General features: G+C 38.7%; 1 protein-coding gene across 1 annotated transcript in view; it reads right to left on the bottom strand.

Moving 5' to 3' along the window:
* Window positions 1–23,127, bottom strand: part of LOC127570143 (neuronal PAS domain-containing protein 3) — an 886,300-nt gene that overhangs the window by 287,919 nt on the left and 575,254 nt on the right. The window contains exon 5 of the mRNA XM_052015421.1: window positions 7,234–7,323. Coding sequence (XP_051871381.1) covers window positions 7,234–7,323 — 90 coding nt within the window. The remainder of the gene's footprint in view (window positions 1–7,233; window positions 7,324–23,127) is intronic.

Below are 23,127 nucleotides of genomic sequence, written 5' to 3'. Positions count from 1 at the left end.
TCCAAAATGAAATTCACATTAAAGCAGGCACAGAAGCCTTTCAAACAGATACTAATAGCTTTTAACTTATTTATTACTAAATGAAATTCCACTCAGAAGTTCCTAAAGAATCTTATTTATTTTTCTCAGATTCCCATCACCTTCATTCTAGACAACTTAGGATAAAAAAGACTGGTGCCACAATGGCAGATTTCCAAAAGAAATTTACTGAAAATTTGTCAAAATGATCAGGAACCAAAGTCTGGATCCAAAGTCATCCATTCCTGATCTGACATGCACTTCTGGGATGACCTTGAAAGTTGGAGCCTCCATACATCCCGAAGAAGACAATTGATAACAGAAGGAAGTACATGAATGTACTTCCAACATTAGTATTTTCACATCCCAAGACTACATAGCATGGAATGCACTTCCAGTGTTGGACCTGGAAAATTAGCATGGTAGTAATATGCCACTTTCAAACTTCCATGCTACTGTGGTAAAAAGTTTTGTTTTAAAGCATGCTTAGCAGAATAAGAATGAAGCATGGAGGGAATCTCAGCATATGATAAAGATACACCTTCATTTTTCAGGTTGTAGACATATCCTCCTGGGACAATCATCATAACATTTTTCTTAGGGATATAGGAACTTCTGAGTGGAATTTCATTTAGTAATACTGTACAGTCTGGCTAACTGCTGTTTTGCACGATATGCCAGTTCTTGAATCTTGGCCTCATTAGTAAAGAAGCTGAGTGTTGGGCAGAGCATGGGTTATACATTTTATTCATCTATAATTAATTCAGGTCAGATGCTTTTTCTTTTTTTTAATCTCGGCTAATAGTTTGACAGCTTTACATACTTAATCTAATACTTGATTAATTGTGACATCCTTCTCAACCAATTGTTGAAAATTATGTTTTGGGAAATGTACTAAAGTATTTCAATGTAACATTTAGTGTTATCCACAACAAGCTTCTCTTCAATCTCTTAACTATCATTTATTGAAAACTGTGGGATATATTATTATCACATGCTAATGTGCAACACAGTAATTTTTGCTCTCAAATTTTAAAACCAGATTACAGAGAGTTGTGAATGCAGAGTTAAGTACATGGTATGTATAAGATTTCTTTATTAGTCACATGTACATCGAAACACACAGTGAAATGCACCTTTGCGTAGAATGTTCTGGGGGCAGCCCTCAAGTGTTGCCATGCTTCTGGCGTTGACATAGCGTGCCCACAACTTCCTAACCAGTATGTCTTTGGAATGTGGGAGGAAACGAGAGCACCCGGAGGAAATCCATGCAGTCGCAGCGAGAACATACAAAGTCCTTACAGACAGCGGCTGTAATTGAACCTGGATCGCTGGCGTTGTAATAGCTTTATGCTAACCGCTACACTACCATGCCTGACCTTGAATCTTGGCCTCATTAGTAAAGAAGCTGAGCGTTGGGCAGAGCATGGGTTATACATTTTATTCATCTATAATTAATTCAGGTCAGATGCTTTTTCTTTTTCATCTCGGCTAATAGTTTGACAATTTTACATACTTAATCTAATGCTTGATTAATTGTGACATTCTTCTCAACCAATTGATGAAAATTATGTTTTGGGAAACATACAAAGGCTGGTATTGTATTTGAGTTGTAGGTGACCATTTAACATTTGGAAATCTACAAACGGCAGATGCTGGTAATCTAAAATTTAAAAAAAAAAGTCGATTATGTAACTACTCTCGGTGCAGGCAGCATATGTGGAGAGAGAACTAGAATTAATAATTTGGTGTGATGACCTTTCATCAAAACTCTTTGTTTCAATAATCTGAAACTTTAACTTTGTTTCTTTCTCCACTGCTCTTTCCTGAACTGCTAAGTATTTTCAGCAAATTCTTATAAAATAATACTTGGAGTTCTTTATTGCCTTCTATTAACCTTAAAACATTCATTATTTTACACAAGCAATATTGATGTTATCAAAGAGGTAGGGTTTCAGCAGAGGTACATGGCAGCTCTGTAGGATGCTTGAGGCAATTGAGAATCTATTCTGCCATCAGAAAAAGCATTAGTTATATGATATGAATGTGAGAAAATTAGTTCACAAAAGGTTTTGTTTAATTTGGCATCATGGTCAGCACAGACATCATGGGCGAAGGGCCTGTTCCTGTCCTATACTGTTCTATGTTTTATATAGAATAAACATTACTATGAATGAAAGGAATGGTAAGCAAACATAGAGGCTGAGTTGCGCAGAGAATTGTTCCATAAACTGCAATGAAAGAAATGCACAGGTAATCCATTTTGGCAGTGCGGGCTAAGGGATAAATATTGGAGAGGAATCAAAAGAATCTTCAAAAGGAGAATATCAGACTCTCTCCTGTTTGTGATGGTAATTGTTCCACACTTGTGAGGGTAATCCTACTTGCCTCTTCTCCCAAGCTTGAATGTTGTCCAGATCTTGCTAAATGAGGGCACAATGTTTAGAAACCAGAAACAGTGCTGAATACAATGCAATAACTGGCAAACATTACCAATTTTCCAATTGACTTAAATTTTACCAGAGTTCCTTGGCACCACATGATAAAAATGATAATCACAACCCTGGAATCCAGCTCTTTTATTCATGCAAAGTAGTTATGAGTTTGGTATTCAAAATCTCAGCAGAAACCAAAGTTTTGATTAGCTGGTTATCAGTGAATAAGTTGTCTCTAGCAGTGGCTATGAAATTTACTGTTCATTCTACTGTTGATTGGAAGTGGTTTCATAGGACAGTAAATGGCTAGGTGGGATTTGTATTAGGAGATTCATATCAATACTGTAACTAATGAGACAGCATGGCTGGAGGCACAACTGGTTCCAGAGCACAAACTTCAGTGCTGCAGCTGGGAATTTGTTGAGGCCCAGGTCCTTTTTAGTAAACATTGTGTATGTAAATGCAACTATTCATGAGTCACTTCATGTCACTCAATTGATCACTACATGGGATACACACAAAACTATGCCAATCCTTATGAATCCAATTTTGGGTTTTTCTAGCAGAAATTAGATAATATTCGTCCAAAGGAAGAATGAAATTGTGCAGTTACAACCCAGCCAATTTTTCAACACCAAGAGCATGGTTGACCATGAGAAGAATATTTTTCTTGTTAAATGTGCATGGCATCCAGGGAGCTCCAATGATTGCTTTATTCTTATGTAGTCCACTTTATCAAATATCTTTAAGGGCCAGCACTGTCCCAATGATTGGATTTTAAAGAACAAGAGCTATTACCTCCTTTTCAGTTTTTCTAATACATATTGTTTCGAGAGATGGTGCAAACTAGATCAGAATTTATTGCCCATCCCTCATTGCCCCTGAAACGAGTGGCTTGTGAGGCCATTCCATGAGACATTAAAAAGTTAATCACATTGCTGTGGATTTTTTTTAAATATATAGTAACTTTCAGGATTTGTCAACATGTAAGCCAAAAAAGTCTTTTTAGGGACTGCATGCTGATGTGCTTGTAGCATGTCTAGGTGCCAGCAACCATGCAAAATTAAAGCAGGATGCACCAGGACCCAAACTGCTGTTATTATGTTCTGCACATATTGCAATCCAAAACTACAATCCAACTGCAATGAGATGATTTGGTGCAAGTGCACCATCTCTGGCCCTGGTAGAGATTTTTGTATCTTCGTTAGGCATGGGTGAGGTACCAGAAAACTGGAGGGTGGCTAATGCTGTATCGTTATTTAATAAGGGCTGCAAGGAGGAGCTGGAGAACTCTTGGCCAATAAGTCAAAGAGTGGTGGGAAAACTACTGGAATGGATTCTGAGAGACAGGCTTTATCTGCATTTGGAAAGGCAAGGACTGATTAGGGATAGTCAGCATGGCTTCTTGTGTGGGAAATTGTGTCTCATGAATCAGGACTGATGCAGGGTTTCAAACAAAATATCAGCAATTCCTTTCCTCCCACAGATACTGCTCGACCTGCTGAGTTCCTCCAGTAGATTCTTTTTTGCACCCGAGTGCCATGTTTTTCACACCGAGGGCGGTGGGTAAATAGAATGAGCTGCCACAATTACAATATTTGAAAGAGCAACACACAAAGGAGTTGCAGTAACTCAGTGGGTCAGGCAGCATCCGTGGAGGGAAATGGACAGTCGACGTTTCAGGTTGAGACCCTTCATCAGGACTGGAAAGAAAGAGGGGAGATAGCCAGTATGAAAAAGTGGGGGAAAGGGGTGGAGCAAGAGCTGGTGGGTGATCGAAGAACCAGAGTGCAGCAGATATCACAGAGGGGGAGCAGTGAGAGAGTTTCTCATGGAACTCCTGTCAAAGAGAGAAGGAAAACTGCTTCAAGGTAGGCATACCTTGAAGAGACCGCAGTGGATCAGCAAAATGGAAACACGAGAGACTGCAGATGCAAGAAATCTGGAGCAACACACAAAGGAGCTGGAAGAACTCAGTGGGTCAGGCAGCATCTGTGGAGGGAAATGGACAATTGGCATTTGGGTAGGAAAGGCTTAGAGGGATATGGGATAAATGCAAGCAAATAGACTAGCTCAGATAGGCACCGTGGTCGGCATGGACAAGTTGGGCCAAGGGACCTGCTTCTGTCTTGTATAACTCGATGACTTTAATTTTATGCAGCTTTGGTTTCTTGACTATAGAATCAATAGTGGAACCTTTGGAAAGATACAACATAGATTTGCTAAGAAGATAACAGAGACCAGAGAATTTTACAAGAAAAGTCTGAAAACTGGGCATTCTCAAGTGTTGAAAACTATGTATCTGTATTACAAGTAGTTAAAATTATTTCTACTGGTTAAAAAGTGCACATAATTATAAAATTTATATTAGAATGGTGGAGGAGAATATATTTCACCCAAATGATTATTCAAATATATAGTTTCCAGATATTGTACTTGGAGATTTTATGCATAACTATTGAATGTTTACAAAGACATTAAACAACTGAAAAAGGACATTGTTAAAGAGTTTGGGAAAAGAACAATAACCAGAACACTTTAGATATCCTTAGTTAAGGACATAATGCTCACCCCTTTTTCTCTAAGGAGAAGACAACCAGTTACTTTCCAAATGTGAATTGCAAATAAAATCATTGAATTTTATTCCTGGGCAGGAATCATTTGTTGTTGATAGTTTTTTTTGTACCAGATTAACACAAGCAAAAAACTCTGGGCAGCTTAGTTCTGATGTTGGCTTTGCTGATATGTGAATACTGAAACCAAGATTAACTAGGAAAATTTTCTTTTTTTTCTATTGGTGTCCTAATCTCCATTTCTATTAATAAGCCTCAAAGGAGGTCCTTGTTTTTATGACATTACAAAAAGTTGCCAAGGTCTTAAAGTTCAAAATCTTAATAGAATCAGGCAGCAACTGTGCCTTCATAAATATCAATAGCAAGACCCAAGCGAATGGAAGATATCAACACTGTACAGATCAGCTCAAACCAACTTGATTAAACCATAGTCTTTTATTGATGATGGCTCACTGTGCCTCGAGTTGTAAAACAATAAGTAGCTCATCTTTGTGGAAAGCTTAACAACTTTTCTGCCTAAATTGGTTAAGTATATTTATTCAGCATTATTAACAGATGTATACATTTACCATGCAGTGATACTTCAGTGATCGTTAAACAATGAATATATTTCAACAGATTAGCACATGGTCCAACAAAAAGATAGCATCTCCAGGTTATCCAATATCACACCAGCCATGATTCCAGCAAGCTGCCCTGAACAGTAGTGTGTGATGAGCAACTCAACAGTCCCAGTCAAATAAGGTCAGGCTGCAGAAATGAGCAAAATATCCCGCTGAACTGTTCAAATATTCCTCTTACCTTCTGCTTAGGAGTTAACATTTACCTTTCCAACTGCAAACTATTTTATCCAAGACTGATTGTACATGTAGGATGGACTTGAAATTCTGTTTTTACTTTGACTATATTCTTCAGTGTACCTCTTTAATTGAATGCTACATTTATTACTTTAACTAAGTAACCCGATATTTTTAAAAAATGCTTTACTCTGAAGCTTACCCGAGTGTAAATTTTACAATGGAGGTAAATTATTTTATGCATTAGGTTGGTTGTTATTACTGGATCTACTCAGCTGCTCGTTTAATAGATAAAATAATAGAAAATCTTTTATTTCAGCTCTAACTGCTTCCTCTCAAGCAGGGTACAAGCATGTTAGATAGAAAATATATCAAAAGAAAGAAATCCTTTCCTCTGATACCCACTCTAGTCTTTGCAGATAGAAATCAATATTAATTGAAAAGGAACTGATTATGTGGGAAATCCATTTACTAGTCCTCTCACTGTGAAATTCCTCAAGTGTTATTTCAGATATAGTCAGTTTCATCAGACAGTACAATTTTTGCTCTCAACAAAGAAATGTAGCTTTTACCTTCAACAATTGCAACCTTTTTCTTCAAATTTCCATGAACAGCAAACAGTTATTCTGTCAGTTATTCCGAAAATCACATACATTTCACATACACACAATTACATCAACATTCTTTTGCCTAGAAATTCAACACTGGTCACTAGTGCTAAACCTGCTATCGAGAGTTATATCAACAGATTACAATTTGCCCTAAAAATTCATTTCATCGACTTTAACAGAACTAGTTTTGAAGACAGTACAATCCACCGATGCTACTACACAAAACACTTATTATTCCAAATGGGGATGAATTTCTAGACATTTGCCCCTGTACTTTAGTTGACATACTGCATTAGGCCAATAAAGAATTATTCAGGAAAAATCTAAGATAAAATCAATCTATTAGGATCAATAACTCAGTTCCAACCAAAAAAAAACACAGCATATGAATAAGTCCACAGTTAACAAGAAATGGAAGACAAAGCAGTGTAAAGCACATATTTTAAGTTAAGGTTGAGTTCCAGAGTGCAGTCCATACACAAATTTATAATTTCTTTCTACCCAAAGGACTGTTTACCAAGATTTTAGTGATACCTTAAAGCAAGGTTCCTCCACGTGCACATTAATAATATTTGTAAGGTAATCACTCAGATTTGTGCATCTTCATTTTTGTACAGCTGATTATCCTTCAATTTAAAATAATTAACTTTCAATTTTTTTTTATGTTTACAATGCACAAAATGGTCATCCAAACATTACACTCCTGAAATTTACCAGTTGTGGCATAGCACTGGTTGTGAAGTCACTTTCACGACAAAAATGCCACCACATGTATGACAGGAAAATTATACTTACTTACCTGTGAAAGGCCCAAATAGATAGAGACAGTTTCAGAGATGTACAAAAATCTTCCTTCTTGATTTAGTGCAAATACAAATCCATCCAAAGACTGCAGACAAAACAAACAAAATATTCAAGTGAGTTTATAACCAGAACACCAGTGAGTCCTTTGTAAAAAGAGCCTTCTAAGAATGTTAATTAAATGATATTACAGAGTTACATCAAAGGACTAATGGCCATTATTTTACCATCAATTACAACACATTTGAACAAAGTACATAAAAATTAGCAAAAAATGAACCACATTTTGTAAATGGGAAAAGTGCATTTAGACAAAGGAGGCAAAAAAAGCAATACCTTTATTCTGAATTTTATTTTGAAATCATTTATTCTAAATTTCATAATTTCTAACCAGAAGTGTGCAAAGTTATTCTAAATCTTACAAACATACAAAGAAAATCACTTAAAAAATATAGTTAAACAGCTCTTTATAACAACTATATAAAATGGAATGCTTCAATATAATATTGGCCAAAATGCTATTCCTACATTCCATTAATATTTAATCTCAAAAGAGTGACATTTAATCAATATCATGTTTTACCAGTAACTGAATCCCTGGGATTGAAACAGAAAAATTATTATAGCTCTCACAGATCTTTGTAACCACCTCAAAAAACATCCCAATGCTTGGTATTTCAGCAAAGGAATGATGAAAATGGTCTGGATCAAGAGCAAAATAAAGAATTGAATTTTTGAACTGTTCCATCTCTTCTTACACAATCTTGACATTTAATAACCAGAGGAATGGATTTGTCATAACTGTTCAAATACTATAGGGTTAGCTAATAAAGCAGCCTGATTAAATTTTGTTATTTTTACGGGAAATACTGGAAGCAAAAGAAAAAATGGATACCTAATAAAAATTAATACTAATATCAGCTTATAAAGTTACCATGCATAATTTGTCTATGTAAATTTAAATTACAAACAATGCTACGCTATTAAACATCTAGATTTTCAGGATAATATATTAAAATGATGTATCAAACTCATTCTGGTTCATTCGATTGTGCTAGAAATGTTGTACAAGTGTTTCCTTTCTGAATTGTAGTGTTCAGATCTTTGTTATAATGTAATCAAAAAGTGATAGCTCTCACTATTTCTTTCAAATGGGATGAAGTGGAATTTGAACACTGCCATTTTAATTAATAATTGGTGAACACCTACACTGTTCTTGGAATGTAGACTGCCTGGTGAATCTGAAGGAAAGACCAAACTTAAAGGAAACTTTTATGGGCTTGTTTTCTATTACTCAGTGCAGCAAGTATAGATGCTATTATTAAATTGCAATTACTATCCTTTTACTGATTTTTCTTTTGCGGTATTTCAACATCACTATAAAAAGTAGCACCAGTAAAACTTTCCATCATCATCACATACCCAAATGAATGATAGCACACTTCACAGATCAAAGAGTCTCAACCAGAAATTACTGCTCAGATGGGTTAGTTGAATCAGGGCATATTTTAATCACTTTTATTGTATTCAGTGTTCTGGTCCCACAATATAATACAAGATAGTATATCCATTAATGCATTATTAAACAGAATTAAACAATCTTATTCAATACATATTAACAGAACATTACTATAAGGAATAAAGTGGATGAGGATTTTCTTTTTGCACAAAATTCACGTAATGACTTAGAAGTATTTTTTAGGCCTTATGTCAATTAATATTAATTAGGCGATTTGTGAGAAAGCAAAAAGCATTTGGACAAAAAAGGACATGGATTAGCATTCAATACCAAGGACATTTTCAACGCAGAAGGTCACCTCCTGCCACAAAGTACAAATAGCTTCCATGATACAATGAGAAAATATTAAAGTACCTTCTGTGCTTGTCAGAATCCTCATTAAAGTAATAAAACGTAAATAAATGTTCATTTAAACAAATCCTTGCACCATATGTTATATAAACAGAACCTTTGAAAATAGAAGAATGGTTAGGAAACAGAGCCACTTGTGACTTTGTCTCACACACTTTTGCAAGTTTTCCCACTCTAATAAATCAAGTTTGAGAAGAATTTTCTGTCCGATAATGAACGTGAAGTCAAGTAGGATGGGATGGAATTTAACAAATACACCATGGTAACGCATATAGTTTATTATGAAGTAATATCCCATAAAATGTCTTGAGGGAGGTGGGGAACAATGGTTGGGAACAAACTGCAGAATTTCATTGCCTACGTTCCACACCAAAACACCAAAGAATCCAGGGCAGTAATGCTAGCTGCTACTCTGGTGACCTGTGTCCAGTTTTCTTCTCATCTATTTTCCCAATTTCCAAACAAAAAATATTGCTAAGCTATTTCACCCTCCTTCATCCGAAACCTCACTGTGGTGTGCAATATGGCTCAGGACACAGTACATCACTATAATTCTGGAGATCTTCATCAGTGAGTCCTAAATAGCTCCTGTGGAACAATGTTCACACCAGAAGCATGCCTCCTACATCCAATTTCTTGCTCAATTACACACCTGATTGTCATGCTTCTTATTGTAGCACTTTCATGCCTTGTTGTAAGATTTTCTTACTGGGGTTAGTCGTCAAACTTGAATGGAATGTGTCTTGTCTCTTAAGCATGTACCAAAAAGTATGCACCAAAAATCTTGGAATATTAAATCAATGTGTTAGGCTTTTCTTGAAGTTTACACCTTGTGGTTGCACTTTAATGGATGAACATCTCTGCAGTTTATATTAAAAATATTTGTTTCTATGCTGAGTACCACATATTGGAGGGAATGGCATCATCTACTTGGAGTATCCAAGCAGAGGCAAATCTCTGTACCCACTCATTTGGACAAATGCCACCTCAGAATTATGTGTTGCCTTCCTTGAACATTTATATGCAGCCAACTCGGAGATCATAAATATGCAGTCATGGAAAACATTGAGGGCAACAGTCATTGATAATGATGTATGACCACCAAAATACATGTCTTCCTGCAGACATGGCGAGCTCCGTCTCTGGAAGCACTACCTCACAGAGGTCATGGATGTTGAACCCCATATTTGTAAAGCCTGTGTTGTGAGTAGTGAATACTGAAATCCCAGACTTTCATTTGTGTAATTCCCACTTGAGTATCTGATGATTCTATCACAGCATTAAATGGATAGCAATGACAGTCTTGATCTTGTGCTGAAAAAAAAATTCAAGGTGCCTGAACTTCTCTGCTTGAAAACCTCCAGAGTTAAAAAAAAATCTTGAATCTGTTTAAGGATTCCTCTCACAGTTATTTCAAAGCAAACAGACATCATTAATTGAAACAATAACAAAAATCAAATGTCCAATTGTCCTGCTGCTCAAACTCATCCCCATACTCTCCACTTGCCAGAATGAGTGTGGCTCCAGTCAGAATGAAGTGGCCTTCTATATCCACATTCCACTCAGCTATCTTAAGAGTGCACTCCCTCCAAAACCAAGACAGTTGTTGCATGGTGCACCACCTACAAAATGCACTGCAGCAACCCACTGAAGTTTCTTAACCAGACCTACAAACTCAACTACTTGGAAGAACAAAGATGGCAGATTCATAGGAACCTGATCACATTTAAATCATACACTATTCCAACTTGGACATATAATTACAGTCCTTTCACCTCTGCTGAGTCAAATTCCTGAAACCCTCCACTAATCAGCATTGTGCCAGACAGACACCAGGAGTCCCAGGGAGTGGCTGACCGTCAGTTTTTTTTCCCCAAGAATAATTTGAAATGTCCAATAAATTAAAATTTCTCAAGTATACAAGTAATGCCCACATCCTATGAATGAATAAAATTATACAACTTTTAACTCTGCAGTAACCTTCATTTACTAATCCAGGAATACTAACTTGCCTTAAAAATGTGAAGGCACAGTAAGAAAAATAATGGATGGAGAAAGATCTCGGGGTATTCTATTCACCCTTTGTGCAATATTGTCTATAATTTGCATGAACAAAAACGTTTTATGATCACAGGTGAGGCTTCAATTTGATACAGCTCGATAAAATTTTGTTGTGACTATTCATGGTAATTTAACCAATACAATTGTTATATTCAATAGAACCAAGCACATCGCATATTTCCATTATCCTAACTGCTAGATCCAAAGAATATTTCAACACCTATGTGTATTTGCATTATTAAAACCCCAAAACTTATTAACTAGGTACACATCCAGCTTCTTTTTCATTGAACCAATCAAGACAGGATTAATTGTTTCAGATGGAAATCCACCTTTCATTTACTCTGTTCAAGTCTTTAGGGGGTGAAAAAGCCCATTCTGTAATCTCATTTTAGGCTCATTTATTTTGTAGTTATGCAGTCACCATTAGACTACCAAGCGGTACAGAGGAGCTAAGGTCCCCTTGAGCCATGCATTTTTACCGGAAGCATAGTTCACATATAGATACATTTTAGTGTTGCTGTAATAATGGCATTCAAATGTCATGAAAGTTTATTTTTGCAATATTAATCCAGCACAATGAAACGATGAGTTGATAGATTTGTTTCAAAAACAACCCTTTTCTTCTGATTTCATGGTTTTCCTCATTCCCTGTTCTCTCCCTTAACTCAGTCATCTATGTATCATTATAGTGCTTAATTTGAAAATTAAATACTCATTCTAATCAGCTTCAATTTTAATTTTACTGAAACTTATAGTAAAACATTTTACCCAAAATAAATACAGAAAATTATGGAAATACTCAGCATGTCATAGAGGATATGTGGAGAGAAAAAGAGTTAATGTTTTTGGTTGATGACTTTTCATCAGAACCTGGATGTTAGAAAACAAAAATTGCACAGGAGGGAAATGGTGGTAAAGACAAAAGGAATCTGAGAGAGTAGTTGCGGTACCAGCTGAGAGAGGGTGGTGAGGACTTGTTAATTATAGCTGATCTGTCTGGAGGAGATGTGGACAGAAAGAGGTGAATGAAGATAGAGCAGAGGATAAAAATCAATGCTGAAAGTGTGAAATACCAAACAGTTCAGTGGCTGGAAATCTAAAATGAAATGTTGGAAATACTCGGCAGGGTAGACAGCATCTATAGAGTGAGAAAAACTGAGCTCACATTACAGGCTGATTACTTTTTAAGTCAGAAGTGGCCAGTTCTGAAACAAACTACCGGTTATCTGAAATTGTTGCATTTGAAGTTGAACACTCAATGCTGTAACATGTCAAGTCAGAAAGTAAAAGTTCTGATCCTTGATTTTGCATTGGGGTTCGTTGGAACGTGGAAGAGGCCATTGACAGAGGGTTGCACTGGGTGTGGGATGGAGAATTAAAATGATAGACAACTGGCAGATCAGTCTAACCCAAGATGACTGAGAGGAAGTTTTATAAAGCAGTCACCCAGCCTTTGTTTGGTTTCTTCCAATATGGAGGAGACCACATTGTGAATAGTCAATGCTGTACACTAAAGTGGAAGTAAAAGTGAATTGCTGTTTCACCTGGAAGAAGTGTTTGGGTCCCTTGATTATGTCTGACTCTCATCATCCAGGGACCTAAATACTTCTTCCAGGAAAACCAGTGATTCAGTGACAGGAGGTAAAAGGGTAGCCTTTTCATGTCCTCCAGTTGCATGGGAAGATGCTATGAGAAGGTGAATGAGAATTGGTGAAGATAGAAAAGTGAACCAGAGTGCCCTAGAAGAAAAGATCCCTTTGAAATGCTGAGAGGGGAGGCAAGGGGCAGATGTATCTGGTGCTGGCATCACCTGAGAAATTGTGGAGGCTGACTGGCTGAATGTGGAGGCTGATGGGAAGAAAGCCAAGGACAAATGGTTTCTATCTTTCTTCTGGGTGCAAGGAAAAAGGGTGAAAAGAGAACTGCATATCTTTCATAGTATTTATGCTGATATATCTTGCTTTACCATCAAGAAGTCTGTCCAACATGTTTGATGGAGACCTGTCCCTCAGCCATCCTCTGCAGTGCTGCTTTCACCCCTTTCCTGAACTGGAGAAGGGTTCTCTTCACTCCTCCATATTTAATGCATCATCATCCACCATTCCCACCACCTTCAGCAGGATGCTACCATCAAACACATCTTCCTCCACCCCTTTACAGCATTTGGAATGAATATATCCCTCTGTGGTAACCTGGTCCACTCTTAAACATCACAAGTACCCTCTTGACAACAACATTGCCCTCAATGTCAACAAAACAAAAGAGCTGGACATTGACTTCAGGAAAGGGGGCGGTGTACATGCACCTGTCTACATCAATGGTGCTGAGGTCAAGAGGGTTGAGAGCTTCAAGTTCCTGGGAGTGAACATCACCCACAGCCTGTCCTGGTCAAATCACGTAGAAGCCATGGCCAAGAAAGCTCACTGGCGCCTCTACTTCCTCAGAAGGCTAAAAAAAATTTGATTTGTCCCCTTTGACTCTCAGCAACTTTTACCGATGCACCATAGAAAGCATCCTATCTGGATGTATCACGGCTTGGTACAGCAACTGTTCTGTCCAGGACCGCAAGAAACTGCAGAGAGTTGTGCACACAGCAGAGCACATTACGGACACCAGCCTCCCCTCCTTGGACTGTCTTTACCTCTCACTGTCTTGGTGAAGCAGACAGCATAATCAAAGACCCCACCCACACGGGACATTCTCTCTTCTCTCCTCTTCCATTGGGTAGAAGATACAGGAGCCTGAAGGCACGTACCACCAGACTTAGGGACAGCTTCTACCCCACTGTGATAAGACTATTGAACAGTTCCCTTATACAATGAGATGGACTATAACCTCACGATCTACTTTGTTGTGACCTTGCACCTTATTGCACTGCACTTTCTCTGTAGCTGTGACACTTTACTCTGTACTGTTATTGTTTTTACCTGTCCTACATCAATGGACTCTGTACTGACTCAATGTAACTGCACTGTGTAATGAATTGACCTGTACGATTGGTTTGTAAGACAAGCTTTTCACTGTACCTCGGTACCCTTCATCACAAAAATAGAATACAAGCATTTACTCTCTTTTGATTATCACCTGCCTTTATCTTCTGTCTGAAATGCCACTCACATAAATGAGTCACCACACAAAGCAGAAATGTACAAAACTAGAAATGACTTTTAGGTGCATCACATTGCACCAATGTTCAAAAAATTATGCCAAAATATATTCAGTTCCCTCAAGGTGGGTAGACTATCACTTAAATAAAATGACTCTGTTTATCTTCCCTCTTCCAACCCTCATTGCAGTTGTTATGTGAAATAATTTATCAGCCAATTCAGTTTAACTCTATTCACGTACACTGTAAACTTTGATCAGCCATTATTACAGTGTGAAAATTCTTGGTTTAATCTTTTCTTGTAGCCTAATTCCAAGTATATTTCAGTTTCACTTGACTATATTTTCCCCAAACCTGCCATTGTAGAAAAGCAACAAAATCTGAATGACAAGTTACCAGCAGCCCCATAAAAGCTGAAAATTGACAACATAAAAAAAATAGCTTTAGTGCACTGTTTGACAGAAACAGCAAATATACCCAGCATTCCCCACTTTCAATGAGCAAAACAGTATGTGCCCGATCTCAAAGAAGTTGAAATTCAAAAGTGAGGAAGTGATGCTTCAACTGTACAGAGCTTCAGATCAGCCTCCAGAAGTATTGGGTCAGATCCATTTGGCACCAGTGTTTAGCTGCTTAAATGACAGTATGTCTGGGGTTTCTTGAATTTACTGGATTGTGAAACATAGAAGTCCCAGACTTACCTTAGAGTCAGAGCACAGAAGCAGGCCCTTGAGCCCAAATCATCAATGCCAACCAAGATGTCAATGTGAGCTCATCCAATTTGACTGTATTTGGCCTATCTTCCTCTAAACCTTTACTATCTACATACCTGTCCAAATGTCTTTTAAACATTGTAGTTCTACTCGCCTCTACACTTCCTCTGGCAGCTTGTTCCATATACCAACCACCCTTTGTATGACAAACTTTCCCCTCAGGTCCCTTTTAAATATTTCCCTCCTCACCCTAAACCTATTCCCTCTAGCTTTAAACTCCCTTACCCTGGGGAAAAAAAAGACAGTGACCACTCACCTTATCTATGCCCCTCATGATTTTATACACATCTATAAGCTCACCTCTTAGCTTCCTATGCTGCTCGTGCCAAATGCCTTCTTCACCACTCCGTCTACCTGTGACTCCACTTTCAGGGAACCTAGATAACTCTGTTCTACAATACTTTCCAGGGCTCTACCGTTTACTGTGCAAGACCTGCCCTGGTTTAACTTACCAAAATTCAACACCACACACTTGTCCGAGTTAAATTCCATTTGCCATTCTTTGGCCCACTTCTCCAGTCGATTTAGATCCTGTTGTAATCTTAGATAACACAGCTCACTGTCCACTATACCACTAATTTTGATGTCATCTGCAAACTTACGAATGCTTCTTCTTCTTAGATAGTCCATCAGATTCAATGATGACTTGCTTCCCATTTCCAAGCTGTGTAACTCCATGACTCTAGTTGTGTGTGTTCCAAGGTGACTGTGGGACCAATGTAAGAACTGCAAGCTCTTCCACAGATGAGACAGGAGGTGCACAGTGATGTGGGTAGTTTGTGAGGCACCCCTTCCACCCCTTAAATTGGGCATCTGTGTGTTCCTCGTGCATGGAATCAAAATTTTCGACTCTGGAGTGGATTTATGTAGGTTGAATACTTTACCATTGGTTCTGAAAATCAGCTTCATTATCAAAGGACATTGTTGGTGTAAGGTGCAGCAATACAGTGAGAAAGACAGAACTGTGCCAGGGCAATGAAATACCTTTGTTTGACTGCAATTTTCACTGTAATTGGACTCTGGTTTGGAACATGACTTGCATGCCATCATAAAACAATTTAATATGGAAATGAATTTCTGTGAGCAGTCAAATTTAAGAAGAGAGTTCTACATTTCTTTCTTAATTAGTAGAGTCAAAGCTTTACTGAGGTGGAAAAAGACCCCATGTAGTGGGTTGGTGCTGCTCCTTGCACTTCTTTTGATGTTGTTATACACTGAAGATCACGTCCATAGTGCCTCCAGATGGACAGAAACCACATTGCAATTCAGAAGGCAGCCAATGGGAGTAGGCAGTTGAAGAGTACCCAGGGATATCTTTTCCTATGACAGACAGCAGAGAGATTCGTCTGTAGTGCAAATGTTCATGATTCACAAAGAAGCTTAAATAGACAACAAACCTTTTGGAACCCTGCCTTTCCCATGTATTACACTGAACATTACTATACTAACAACCCACAAGGAACAGACATCAGTGACAAGGAAGATTGATTGAAACAGAAGTTGCCCAAGATAGTCAAGTCAAATTCAATAAACAGCTGTAGGCTTGTGGTGCAAGGGCAAGTCACGGCAATGAAAGTGATGGAACTTGAGTTCAAACCCAGTGCAACTAAGATATTAGACTTGGAGTCCATGATAAAACTTGGGAGCCTTTCAGTTCTCATACAGAATGGATGAGATGCAATGGGTGAAATTCTGCAGCGAGCTAATGTAATGCAGTGTATGTTAAAGTGTTCCCTACCTTTACCTGTTAAGCACACATTAGAAGTATGAAACACACTGGAGGTCAGCTACGGGTGCATCTAATCTCCCAGTGCAATCCTCAAGTCAGAACTGAATCCAAGGGTGGTTTCCAGTCATACAGCTGAAGCTGGTTACATTCCTGTGTAGCCCCTCAGATACAGCACATTTGTTTTTATTCCCTTATTTTAAACTAACATTAATATTTTAATTAACTTTACAAGTGTATTAAATAAACTTAAAAATTATTTAAGTGTATTTCAACTGCTCCTGATTGTCAGAGACAGAGATAGTGGCAGTGGCCTTTTGATAGCATGAGCTGTCAATAGGTATTCGTTCTGAAGATGGGGTCAGTTTATTCTTCACGAGACCCAGTTACCTCCTAGACATCAGGAGCTGCACAGCTGCAAAAGGCATGGATGACCATCGATGTTCTATGGAAGATAAATGTGAGGTGCAAGAACCAATTAAGCACAATATAGCCCAGTTTTGTTAAAATTGAGGGCAAGGGCCAAATGTTGCCTGCTCAAAGTGAAGCCATAGGAGAATATGAGAAAGTAATCTTATTTTTAGATATAGGCTTAAATATATATCCACTTTAGCAGACTTTCTGGTGCCTCACTGGGCAAAAGTTATTGGATCAAGTGACAGAGATAGCAGGATCACTTTAATTCAGCTTCCTTGGGGAGTATGGGAAGATACAAATTCAGGAGCACAAATCAAAAGGTCAGCCACATCAAGGCACCACAGAGAAACTACCAAGGATGTCTCCACAAACTCTTCAATTCATTGGAAGGATAAGCAAACCGATATGAGAACCCTTTCCCAGGCCAACATCCCCAGCACTGAGGTCCTATTTACAGTCTGTTGATTCCATTGAGCAGGTCATGTTATTTTCCTTGTCTGACGTCAGACTCTTGAACCAGAAACTCTGAGCTCTGTCAGGAGAACATCCTTGAATCTTTTCCTCTGTCAGGTTGTCAGAGGAAAAGATTCAAGGATGTTCTTAAAACCTCACAGAGTCATAGACTTGCTCGAAACAGAAACAGACTCTTTGCCCCACCATGTCCCTGCTGCCCTTTGTACCTATCTACACTAATCCCATTGACCAGAATTAGGTCAGTAGCTTTTTATGTTTTGGCAATTCAAGCATTTGTCTAGCTGCTTCTTAAATGTTGTGAATGTATCTGCATCCACCACCTTTTCAGGTAGCACATTCCAGACTCCAACCACCCTCTCTGTGAAAAAATTCGCCCTTAGATCCCTCCTAAACATCCTACCTCTTACCTTAAACCTATGCCCTTTGGTCTTAGATAGCGCCACCATTGGAAAAAAAAAATGTCTACCCCCTCATAATTTAGGTACCTCTATAATGTTAACAAACCCAGCTTATCCAGTGCAACGAACAATCTGCTGGAGGAACTCAGTGGGTCCAGCAGCATCTGTGGGGTGTGGGATGGGAACTGTCAACATTTCAAGTCAAAACCCTGCATCGGGACTAAGAGTGGAGAGGGGAGATAGCCAGTATAAAGAGAGGAGGAGTAGTGAGACAGGAGCCAGAAGTGATTTGCCTGTCATCCTTCACCACCCCCCCACCCCCCGCCCCCACTTGTTCCACCAATTACCTCTGGCCCCTGCCTCACCACCTCCCACGTATTGGCTCTCTCCCCTCACCAATCGCCTGATGCAGGATTTCAACCTGAAATATCAACAGTGCCTTACCCCCCCACTCCCCACAGATACTGCTTCACCTGCCGAGTTCCTCCACAATTGTTTGTTGCTCCAGATTCCAGCATCTATAGGCTCTTGCGTCTACATCTTATCCAGTCTCTCTTTATAACTGAAATGTTCTAATCCGGACAACATCCTTGTGAATCTCCTCTGTACCCTTTCCAGTGCAATCACATCTTTCCTATAGTGTGGGCGACCAGAACTGCAAACAACACTCCAGCTGTGGCTTAACAAATGTTTTATGTAACATGATATCCCAGCTCTTAGATTCTATGCCACAGCCAATGAAGGCAAGTATCCCATATTCCTCCCTCATCATTTTATCAATCTTTGCTGCCACTTTCAGGGATCTATGGACTCGTAGCCCTCGGTCCTTCTATTCAACACTCCCTAGGGCCCCACCATTTATTGTGTATGTCCCACCCTAGTTTGACTTCCCAAAGTGCATCACCTCTTTTAAAAAATAAATGCAACATTCTAACTCCTGAATGTCACTGGCCCATGCATGATCAATTGAGAAAGAGGATTTGGGATGGCATTGAGAACTTTGTCTATGCATCAGGAGCACAGTGTAAATGGCAGAGGGAGAACACCACCACATGAACCACCCACCCAACCAGCTGCTCTGTCAGATTCCTGTCTCATCTGTGAAAGAGTCTATCATTCCCACATTGACTATCAGTCACCACTGAAGCCACAATACTGGAGTGGAAGGGAAACACTGATAACTGAAACCACAAAGGAAGGGCTTGAATGACATTGAAATTGATGAGCAGCCTAAAGAGCGAAGTTAATTGGTTTACATGCCACTAGCAACAATAATGGAAAATATATCAATTTTGAAGTTCAGTGAAAGTTAATGAGCAGTATATTGAAATCTATGTAGATACATACAGCTGCTGGCTGCTCACTAACAGGCAGAAATATATACATCAAATGGTTCAACAAATTGCTATGGGTGAAAGGCATCCTGAATCTGACAACATAATCTGGTGCCATACTGAAAATTCTAGATCAGATGCATTTCCCATAACTGTCAAGTTACCAATTATAGTAGCCAACTACATAAATTTTTCAAATCTGTTGAGGAAAGACTGATTCAAGAACTAAAGGTGGATTTGGGTGGTACAATGGGGAAGCAGTTAATTTGAACCTGACCTTTGGCACTGTCTGTATAGAGTTTGCAGGTTCTGCCTATGACTGTGTGGATTTCTGCTGGGTCTCAGTTTATCTCCCACGTCCTCAGATGAGGTGGTAGATTAATTGGTGACTCTAAATTACCCCTTAGTGAAAGTAAGTGACAAAAGACTCAAAGCAGCACTGATGCGAGAGAGAATAAGGTGCAGGGTACAGGGAAACCACACAGTGATTGGGCAATACCAATTGTTGTGGTGCCAAAAGTAGTCAAAACTGTACAGCTTTGTGGAGTATCTAAGATTATAAACTCAACTAAGCCATGTATGATGCACAGTACACTTACCTATGTCACAGGCTTTGTATGCTGAATTGATAAAGGACAAGACAGTTACCAAGTTAGACATATCCTATGCAAATATACAAATGTGGTTTAAGAAAGGTAACAATGTCTCACAATCAACATAATAAGGGGCTTCATACATATATTGAACTACCCTTTGTGTGGTCATCGCCCAAAGTATTTCGGGCTACCATAGTAAAGATGTCAAAAGGGAGTTCAATGTTGTTTATGCAAACAAGATGATGTTTTGATTGCAACCACCACACAGGAAAATCTCTGAATATTTTAAGATACTTCGGAGGCTTCATGAGCATAACATTGTCCAGAAGAGTAAATGTGCCTTTATGCAGAAATAAGTGGATTATTTGGGCAAACGTGCTACAACTGGTTTAGAAGTAGGTTGAGACCATTGAGAAGGCGAGAAAATAGGTAATCTTTGATCTCTCTTGTCCATGGTCAATCTAATATCACCATTGACACCAGTACCTCCTCTGTTGAAGAATGAGGTATGGCAGTGGGGAAAGGAACAGAAGGCATATAACCTTGAAAAGTCTAAACAGTGAACTTGGATCTGTTGCATTGTGACACTACTTTTGCACTGAAGCTCAGAGCTGATATCTCCAATTATGGAATTAGGACAGTTTTATGGATGATTGAGATGCCCACTGCCCTTGTGCTGTGCAAACTAACAAAGAGCAAGAAGAACTTTGCCCAGGAAGAGTAGACAAGGGAAATCATATTTGGGATCACTTGTTAAGTAGACCATTTCACATTGGTCATCAAAATCAAATCCTTGTTGGTCATGCCCAGTCTCAAATCCACAAATCCAGTTTGGCAGCCAGCCATCTTCCTGCCCCAAAATGACTGTGATTTTGAAAAGTGAGCATCCAAACAGAATGCTACAGAGTATACATGATCCAAAGTGCCCTATGAAGAAGCTGGTACAAATATGGAAAATTCAATATTTTGCAGGAGGTAGAAAGTGAATTTCCTGCATCAGAGTGAGATCATGAGATTGATGCAGAAGGATCCAGTATTAAAGCAAGTTAGGAGTATACGAGTTGCTGTAATGATTAGAGTTGAAACAAAGACTGTTCCACATATCCCTGATGAAGCTCGGGTCCATGCAAGTGCCCACAGCTACACCTTTGATCTGGAGAAAGCGAGTGGAGTTGAAGGGGAAGTTGTTTAAGGTGAGGACAAGTTCAGCCAAGCAAATGAGTGTACTGGAGGAGAATTGGTTAGTCCTCTGTTCAAGGAATAAGTGGTAGTCACTTAGGTCCTCCTGATATAGGCTGGAGGTTTAAAGGGATTGTGTATCCATGGTGAAGGTCAACTGGTTAGGAGCAGGGAATTAGCAACTGTCGAACTGGCAGAGGGTATCCAAAGTGCCATGGATGTAGGTGGAAAGGGAAATGACCAGGGGAGAGAGAAAGAACGGAGTCAAGGTAGGAAGATATAAGTTCAGCGGGGTAAGAGCAGGTTGAAACAATAGGTCTGCGTACTTGTGGATCTTGGTCAGAAGGTCGAAGGAGGCTGTGCAAGGCTGCAAGCTTAACAGACACATTATGTCACCTGAACAGAGAAATTCCCTTCATTCTACCCATTGTCCTTCCCAATCTTTTCTGCTATCCAGACTAACCTGTTGTGCTCTTTTGCAGCTCCGGTGAAGAGTTTCAGACCTGAAACGTTAATTATTTCTCTTTCCATGAATGCAAAACTACAGAGTTTTTCCAGTATTTTGCATTTATTTCAGATTTCCAGTGTCTGCAGGATTTTTGATTTTCATGATGAATTTCATCTTGTCTGTACTGTCATGTGGATTTGCACAATCTAGGAACCTTGAACTAACCAGACACACATTTAAGAGCTGTCTGTGAATTCTGCAATATTACTTGCACACGGTGCACGTTTGACACTATGGTACAGACTCTATAGGGCCGAAAGGGTTATATTATTTGGAGAGGTTGAATAACATAGGGTCTATTACCCTGAATTTAGAAGGATGTGGGGTGATCTAATTAAGGTGCTTAAAATGATAAAGGAATTTAACAGAGTAGATACAGAGAAACTATTTATCTGGTTAGGAAATCCAAAACATGAGGGCATAATCTTGCAGTTAAAATAAAGCTACTTAAGAATGAAATCACAAAGCATTTATTCACATAAATGTTGGTGTAAGTCTGACACTTACTCTCCTAAACATTATGGATGCTGGATCAATTGAAATTTTCAATACAGAGAGAGATCAATACATTTTAGTTAGGCAAGTTATCAAGGGATTTGGAAGGTAAGTATAGATCAGTTGCAATGTAATTTCAATGGAACAGGCTCAAGGGGCTGAGTGACCTAATCCAATGAATGTTCCTATGAAAACCTGGAAGAAAAATTAAACTTCAGAGATGCAACACTGCTGCTGCATTCTTAGCAAGAAAAGTCAGGACATGTCTTCCAGAAGTTTTGAAATTTTACAGAATGAGATGCGCTGGTCAAATTTGACAATGTTTGCATTTCAAAGATATCAGGTATTTAAAAAGTGAAATAAAATAGGGTCCAATTAGATTGTCAATCCTGTTATTGAAATAACCATTCTCCCATGTTCCCTTAACAAAGAATATTATGTTATTAGCTCTATCCTTACTACTCATCTTAGTGAGCAGCAACATAGAAGATCTTCTGAGCTATACATGGTCAGTAGTTTTCAGATATTACTGCTTGAAGGGTTAGCAGGATAGAAATCAAGAATGAAGTAACAGAAAATGAACTTTCGCAGTTGTGTAGTAGTGAAGGCAAGCAATGGACAAGACAGATATGTCGGTAAACTTAAGAACCTAAGAAGAATAAACAGATTTCAAACATCTACTCTCTATGTGGAATGAACAGACATTTCCTGAGCGTGAACAATATCGTCAAGGTTACAGGAGAGGACACAGAACACAGAGGAACACAACAATATATCAAAAGAGGAAGACAATATTTTTGCTAGCAGCAGGGTGAGAGACAGGAGACAATTATGAGTTTACTAATACCATGAACGAAGTCTCCTAAAACACTGTAAAAGCAATGTAAAAGTATTGAAGGGATACATTTATCCAATGTCTTCAGAGCATTCCAGGAGTTACACGTTGAGAGTT

Source organism: Pristis pectinata, chromosome 1 (assembly GCF_009764475.1).
Source record: "Pristis pectinata isolate sPriPec2 chromosome 1, sPriPec2.1.pri, whole genome shotgun sequence".
NCBI classification, from domain to species: domain Eukaryota; kingdom Metazoa; phylum Chordata; class Chondrichthyes; order Rhinopristiformes; family Pristidae; genus Pristis; species Pristis pectinata.
This window is presented reverse-complemented; position numbering and strand designations above follow the sequence as displayed.